This window comes from Bison bison, unplaced genomic scaffold (genome assembly GCF_000754665.1).
Source record: "Bison bison bison isolate TAMUID 2011002044 unplaced genomic scaffold, Bison_UMD1.0 scf7180017850525, whole genome shotgun sequence".
Taxonomy (NCBI): Eukaryota; Metazoa; Chordata; class Mammalia; order Artiodactyla; family Bovidae; genus Bison; species Bison bison.
The window spans coordinates 14784-22873 of NW_011481098.1; the positions used below are offsets into that span (position 1 = coordinate 14784).

At 41.0% G+C, this 8090-nt stretch overlaps 1 protein-coding gene across 1 annotated transcript; it reads right to left on the reverse strand.

Annotated features, from left to right (window-relative positions):
- Positions 1-3644: 3644 nt before the first annotated feature.
- Positions 3645-4232, reverse strand: LOC104995051 (interferon omega-1-like). The gene has a single exon (XM_010848776.1). It carries the CDS (start codon positions 4230-4232, stop codon positions 3645-3647), a length of 588 nt encoding a protein of 195 aa, XP_010847078.1.
- Between the last annotated feature and the right edge of the window lie 3858 nt (positions 4233-8090).

Consider the following 8090-nt stretch of genomic DNA (forward strand, 5'->3'; position numbering starts at 1 on the left):
TTCCTTGGAGGAGGAAATGGTAACACACTGCAGTATTCTTGGTGGGATAATCCCATGGACAGAGGAGCATGGTGGGTAAATCCAAGAGGTCACAAAGAATTCAAGCAAGAGTTGAACACCACTAAACCTGTATGCAGGTCAGGAAGCAATGGTTAGAACTGGACATGGAATAACAGACTGGTTCCAAATAGGAAAAGGAGTACATCAAGGCTGTATATTGTCACCCTGCAGAGTACATCATGAGAAACACTGGGCTGGAAGAAGCACAAGCTGGAATCAAGATTGCCGGGAGAAATCTCAATAACCTCAGGTATGCAGATGACACCACTCTTATGGCAGAGAGTAAAGAGGAACTAAAAAGCCTCTTGATAAAAGTGAAAGAGGAGAGTGAAAAAGTTGGCTTAAAGCTCAATATTCAGAAAACTAAGATCATGGCATCTGGTCCCATCACTTCATGGGAAATAGATGGGGAAACAGTGGAAACAGTGTCAGACTTTACTTTTGGGGGCTCCAAAATCACTGCAGATGGTGACTGCAGCCATGAAATTAAAAGATGCTTACTCCTTGGAAGGAAAGTTATGACCAACCTAGATAGCATATTCAAAAGCAGAGACATTACTTTGCCAACAAAGGTCCATCTAGTCAAGGCTATGGTTTTTCCAGTGGTTATGTATGGATGTGAGAGTTGGACTGTGGAAGAAAGCTGAGCGCCCGAAGAACTGATGTTTTTGAACTGTGGTGTTGGAGAAGACTCTTGAGAGTCCCTTGGACTGCAAGGAGATCCAACCAGTCCATTCTAAAGGAGATCAGTCCTGGGTGTTCTTTGGAAGGACTGATGCTGAAGCTGGAAATCCAGTACTCTGGCCACCTCATGCGAAGAGTTGACTGCTTTTAAAGACTGATGCTGGGAGGGATTGGGGGCAGGAGGAGAAGGGGATGACAGAGGATGAGATGGCTGGGTGGCATCACCGACTTGATGGATGTGAGTTTAAGTGAACTCCAGGAGTTGGTGATGGACAGGGAGGGCTGGTGTGCTGCAATTCATGGGGTCACAAAGAGTCAGACACGACTGAGTGAACTGAACTGAACTGAACTGAAGCATGTGTGCAACATACTTTCAAACTCATTGTGTTTCATTTGTTGTAAGCAAAATGGTAGGCCTCCTATGAGTAAGCTGTTTTGTTTTTGTTTTGTTTATTTATTTATTTGGCTGTGGTGGGTCTTAGTTACTGCATGCACGGTCTTCCAACATCCTTGCAGTGTGATCTTTAGTTTCGCTTGTGGGACCTAGTTCCCTGACGAGGATGAAACCCGGGCCCCCTGCACTGGGAGCTCGGAGTCTAAGCTACTGGACCGCCAGGGAATTCCCTGAACAAGCTGTTTTATTTCTAGATGGGTTTATGGAGGGTTTTAGTAGAGCTTTATTAACTTTTACCATTTGGTTTAAAATAGCATCCTGCCAAATTAAACTGCATGAAAATGTATAATCTTTTTTGTGCCAAAATGCTTTAAATTTCAGCACAACGTACATTGTCACTTGATACTATATCTTTTAATATTTGGCAGACATCTTTACTTTATGTGTGAAGTGCCATGATTACACATGACCTTGATACCCATCAGATGTCTATTTATGTTATTAATATGGATTTTAGAATAGGAAAACTGAAAAAATACATTTATCCTCTGTACAGTACTAAAAAAACTTATCATATGTCAAGTCACAAAAGCAATATGTTGATGATTGAACTAAAACTATGAGTTGAATAAGGCACAAATTTAGCATAATGATTCTTGAGGGAAATAATGAATTGTTCATCATTGCATGCACTTCTCTGTCTTTCCACTCTGACAAGTCCACCACAAAGTAATATTATTTACAAAAATGAGAAATTGCTATTTTAGCCAAATAATGATTTAAAATAGTAAAATATTTAAAATAATCATGTTTCTGTCATTTCCTACATTCTTCAAAATAATTCTCAGAAAACATATTGCAAAAACAGAACAAGATATGCACAGAGATAGTAAGCTACACTTTCCTCAAAGTTCCACCTATTTCTCTCCTCTGCTTCACAAATAAGTTTGCAAAATCGTTGTCTGTACACAGTACCCTTAATTCCCCTTCTTCACTTACTTGCATCTGGTTTCTGCCCCATTAATTCTACTAAACAAGATCCTGCTATGGTCACTGGTGGCGTATGTTTCAGGTCCTCTGGGACAGGTCAGTCCTCACTCACCCTGCAAGTCCCACCGTGTCTTTGAAACACGCTCCTTTCCTTCAATAGTCTCTCCCCTGTTCATCCTTGTGTCCTTCTCACTGCACTGCCCCCTGCCTCAGTGCCTGTTGCAGACTCGCATCTGCCTGACCCTTAAATACTGAGGGGCCTCTTCTCATTGTCTATTCTGTTTATAAGCGACCACATCCATCCCCATTTCCTTATTACCAGACACACAATGCTGCTGCTGCTGCTGCTAAGTCTCTTCAGTTGTGTCCAACTGTGTGACCCCATAGACGGCAGCCCACCAGGCTCCTCTGTCCCTGGGATTCTCCAGGCAAGAACACTGGAGTGCGTTGCCATTTCCCTCTCCGAGACACACAATAAAGAATTTCAAATCAGTACTTTTACCTGTGGTGTTTGTTTATTGTAGACCCACTTGGCCAAAAGCCAATCAGGCTTCTACAATTACATACCTCCCAGGTACCATAGAAAAGGTATCCCTCTTTTTTCCCTGAAAATTACCTGTAAAAATTACCTGTAAGTATCTTCTGATGTGAGAACCCAGTTTTCCATTACTTCTTTTTGTATTTTTTAATATAATTGAAAAATTTTAAAAATACATTATTTTTATGTATCGTTCTCTATGAGACTGAAAGTTTCAACATAGAAGGTACTGAATTAGATTTATTTACCAGTGTTTCTTAAAGGCAATTCCACAATCTGCCACTTTGATACTCAATTAATACATGTGACATGAACTGAATGAATGAATGAGTAGATAAGTATTACCATCAATTACTCACTTTTGTTTAGAATACTGAAGATTGAATTTAGGTGTTAAGAATAAACAGACTCAGTGTCTGGATTTCTACACAGAGACCACTGCACAAATATGTTTCCAGTGAGGCAGTGTCACCTGTGGAGATTTCTTTGCTCAAAACACAGGATTTTCTACTTAAATACTCATTGCTGGATTAGTTCATTTTTGTGTGTATTCAATCATTCAGTAAAAATATGTTTGGAAATGCCATTCACTAAAAGAGAGCAGAATAAATTTGATCTCACACACAAAAAAAGAAAACTAAAAGAGTTTGATAAGAATTTAATAAATAAAAAATCATAGTTAATGAAATGGAAAGCTGAACATATTTCCTAAATCTTAATACAATGTGAAGGCAAACATCCTTATATGAAAATATAAATATGACAAGAACAAATATAAATAAATAATAAATAAATCAGGGAAATAATCACTTAAGGACTGATGACCCTAGAGCTAAGTTTTTAACATCCTTGCTTAATACTACAAAATATATGCTTAAGTAATTCAGTAAATTTTGTGGCTAAAGCAGAAATCAGAAACTTCTGAAATGACCACAGGTGAATGTGCAAGGCTGATGTGACATCTTAGTGAGAGTCATTTCAAGGTGAGTTCAGATCTCCACCCATCTTTCTTAACCTTTCTTGCAAGCTGGTTGATGACGAGAGGGCTCTCATCATCTCCACTCTGACGATTTCCCAGGCGCAGTCGCTGTATTCCTTCTCTTGCAGGTAGACATGGATTCCCTGGAAGTACCCCTTCACAGCCAGTGTGGGGCCCGTCCTTCCCAGGGCAGAGTCTTCCTCTCCCATCACCTGCCCCAGGCAGGCATCCAGGTCGTCCAGCTGCTGATGGAGTCCAGTGCAGAGCTGCTCCAGCAGGGTGGTGTCCCAGGCAGCAGAGGAGCGCTCTGTGTGGAAGAGGTTGAAGCTCTGCTGGAGCATCTCGTGGAGCACAGAGATGGCCTGGGCCTCCTGGAGCTGGCTGCCCTCCACCATCTCCTGGGGGAAAGTGAAGTGTTTTCTGTCCTGCAGACAGAAGCGAGGGGAGAGTCTCCTCATTTGGCCCAGGAGCCTGAGGTTCTGCCTGCCAACCAGCATGTGCTTCTGAGACAGGTCACAGCCCAGGGATCCTCCCGGGCCGTAGCTGACCAGCACCAGGGCCATCAGTAGAGAGAGCACGAAGGCCATGGGGAAGATGAGGCTGCTGCTGGGCTGGCTGGGACGGCGTCTGGAGGAACCTTGAGGTAGGTTCTCTGATGCCACTCTTTCTAAGCAAGGCCATTAAATAGGGAACATGGTAGTTTTCATTTTCTAGTCATTTCTATACACTTTTACTTCCTTTTTTGATTTTCCTGTATTTATTCTGAATATGGTCAAAGAAATTGTCATCAGTCTAAACTATTAATTTTATCTGTTTCCCAATAACTTAAAATGTACCCATCCAAATGGATATTTATCAATCAAATGAGAAAGGTCTTTTACTTAACTCAGGAGCGATGTATGTTTGTAATTACACACATTATTGCTTTTTGTGTCTTATGCATAAATGTTGCTCTGCTCTTGTTCATGAACTCATCTGTAGCCTTGATCTTAGGCTCCACTTTTCCCTCTTACTTTACATAGGAAGCCAGGCTCCCTCATCTCTATGTTTCTGTGTTTATAAAGTATTTACCAGTTCACTCTGGTAATTAAGCTCTTTGAAATAAATGATGGTTTATCTTCAGTGTTCAATTTAGAGAAGATTCTGATTATTGTGAGTCCATGAGCTCCTCCCATGTTTCTCTTCCTTCTAGAACACGTTCCTGCAGGTCCATGTGGTTGTGCTTCAGGGAACCATGAAGTCAGGACTATTACAGACATCACGCTTTCTTTCCACCATTTTCATGCTGGAGACGTATTGTCCTGCACTGGCTGGGCCAGTACCCCACCAGAATCCTGGTTCTTCTCAGGGAACATGGTGAGGAGACTCTAATTCCAGGATAATTGTATTTCCCCAGGTGTACATCACTCACATGGGAGAGATCACATGGAGCCACCCCCTGTCCTCTGGAGTGACTGAGTCCCCTTGCTCACCTGCTGGGTTCCCTCCCTGCAGACAGGCTCACCACAGCCTGAGAACATGAAAAATCTTTCTGTGGAGGGCTTGTTTACTTGTTGGGAAAATAGATTGTCTTCCTAAACCCCCACCTTGTCCTCTGGAATGTTTATGTGAAGGACCCGAGTTCCCAGTGGTGATCCCTCTTCTCCTGACCCATATCCCCAAGTGTCCTAAGTGTCAGTATTGCTCACATGCTGAGAGTAAGGTGTGTTTGTGCAAGTAGAGAGAGGAATTATCCAACTACAATTGTTTTACCTTTAGTAGAGAGATAATTTTTATTTATAGTATAGATTTATCTGTATAGTATAGATTTATCATTCAACTCTCTTAATTTTTTGAACACGTGTGATGTTCAGAGTTTCTGAGTTGGCGGAATGAGATTCAGCGGTGTTGCTGTCTCTCATCAGAAGTTCATGTCACAGAACTTAGTGAGCTTCAGTTGTTCATTCAGTCAGTTGATTCTACTGGGCTTTGTACCTCTGTCTCTGTCTTCCTCTGAGAATGCAGGGCTCACACTACTCAGTCGGGGGGAAATAGCCTTCTTTCTTTGCTTGTGGGTGATTCTTCAGTTGAAGTTGTTTTAATTTATATTGACATACTGGACAAGATTAGTCTCACTGCTCCTGCTGTAGTCCTATTTCATGATGAGGTGAGAACAATAAAAGGAAGTAAAGAAAGCCAGAGGGGCTGTATCTCTATCATTTTCAAGACTTTAGATTTTTTTGTTTTTCTTTCCAACTTTCCTAGAAAGTAAAATTCGAGATGAGAAAACAAATGTAGACAAAAAGAAAACAAATGTAAATCTGAACGTCATGAATATGAAAAAAGGGAAGTGGCTTTCCCCTGACACGATGACGTTTTCTGAGTTAGCAAACTTCAGTGCAGCACAGCTGGGGACACGCTGAGGCAGAGGGGAAGGATGAGGCCAGTGTGAACAACAGAAAGGCTGGGACACAGCTGCGTCTGCCAGAAACTCAATGAAGGAAAAGTTCTGGGTCAGTTGACTGCCCTTGGCTTTGCAGGATTAGTTACCTCATTTTTCTTTCATTTAATCCATGTAAGATCAGTTTTAGGAGAGAATGAAGAAGTCACACCCATCAGCTCATATGAAACTGATAAGCGGAACCTCAGTTGGTATAACACTAACTCTCTGTGGCAGAATTGTGGAGACCAGCCTTGCTGAGCATCTGTCCTGGTGATAAATCCACTCAACAATGAGAAGATGCTTTGTGAAAGCTAGAATTAAATAAAAGGGAATCAGATAATTCCAAAGATCCTTTTGTTAATCTGGGTAATAGTAATCATAATATTGAAAAGTAATAACTGGATTTTGTTTGCTACTAATGGACTTGCCATTTTAAGCTCTTTAAAATATTAACCCAGTTCTCTCATTAACCCTATTTGGATCACAGCATTTATACAACTGGAGAGAAATATCAATCTGGAGCATTGAACTATTCCCAATGTACCAAATACAAAGGTACACCTAAGGAGCTTTACAATGATTTGTCTGAACAAGCCCATTAAAAAGAGTGAAGGGTTCAAATGAACATGATAATGGGAAACCAACAAAATAAATTGGAGGAGGAGAATGAGATGACAAAAGCCCTTAAATCCCTTGCAAATGCTAAATGGCTTTGTAGGGCAATAAGGGAGGTGGTCTTAAGTCTAGAGAAATCTCTTTAAGGTCTAATCAAAATAGACAAACTTGCTATTAAGTAGTTAGAGGGGAACAGATTTTTCTGCTAATTGAAAAATAAAAATAAATGAGGGACTTTCCTACAGGTCAGGATCTGGCCCTTCTCACTCTGACCTGGATTCAGTCCCTGGTATGAAAAATGAGGTCCTGCAAGCCATGAGGTGGTAAATCTAAGATTTTATGAGTGATTTCTTCAATGAGATATAGTAAAATAACTTTATTAACCCTGTAAGAGCTGAGCCCTGGAATCTTTGTATTTTAAATTCTGGACTTTTCTCGTGAGTTTAAGAACAAAGGGAGAGCATCAATTTCTAGCCACATGAACTCTGACTTTTCTCCTTTGAGATGACAGCTAAAATGTCACTTGGCATCTTGTTCCCAACAAGTAAACAAGTGGGAATGAAGTCACTACCCATTGGGTTTCCTGGCCTCCAGCAGGCTCTGATAGAAGTTCAGGATGGAGATCGGAAAGAGGCACTCTGTGCTCTGGGAAACTAACACAACAGATCAGCAGATAGTTAGACAATTTTCCTGAGAAAAAGTTATGAACCCAGTTTTTGCAACTCCTCATAGGTAGAAGATCACTAAAATCATTCATGGAGATATCTGTTCCTACTGACTCTCAGCCACCTTCTACCAAGTGATGGCATGTAACCCCTTTAGCACAATCACATTTATATACTGACCCCCTGTAAAACCTTGAAGCAGTTCCTCAGAGCTGAGTAGAGTCTGTCCTCTTGGCTAGAATCCTCACTAAGCCCACCCAAAAAACTGAAGTCCCGGCAGTCAGGTTGCCAGTATTTTTTCAGTTGCCAAGAATCCTTTGTGGTACTCCCTCCCTTTTAAGGTTGAGGTCATAGGACTCAATTTTAAGTCCTTTTCTCATTTTATACTCTTTTCCCATTTGATCAGTTTTTCTGTTCCATGCTTTATATTTAATGGAATTGCTTGTAAATTTCCATCTCCAATATCCAATGGACATTTGCACTGATATGTTTACTAATGAGAGGGTAACAGGCAGGAAGGCCAGGGGTCTCCAAAGGGAGGAAATAGCCTGCACATGTCAGACATTTTTCTCTCTCTTAAGCGGCAGGAGGAAACAAACTAGCGATATTTTTTCCTTCTCTATACAAATTTAAAAGGAGGTTTCTCTTAAAATACTGTGTTGCCATAATGACATCTGGTTTCACCTGAAGTTAACTATTCTCAAACTTAGAGATAACCAATGCCTTTTTCTTATGGAAATGTT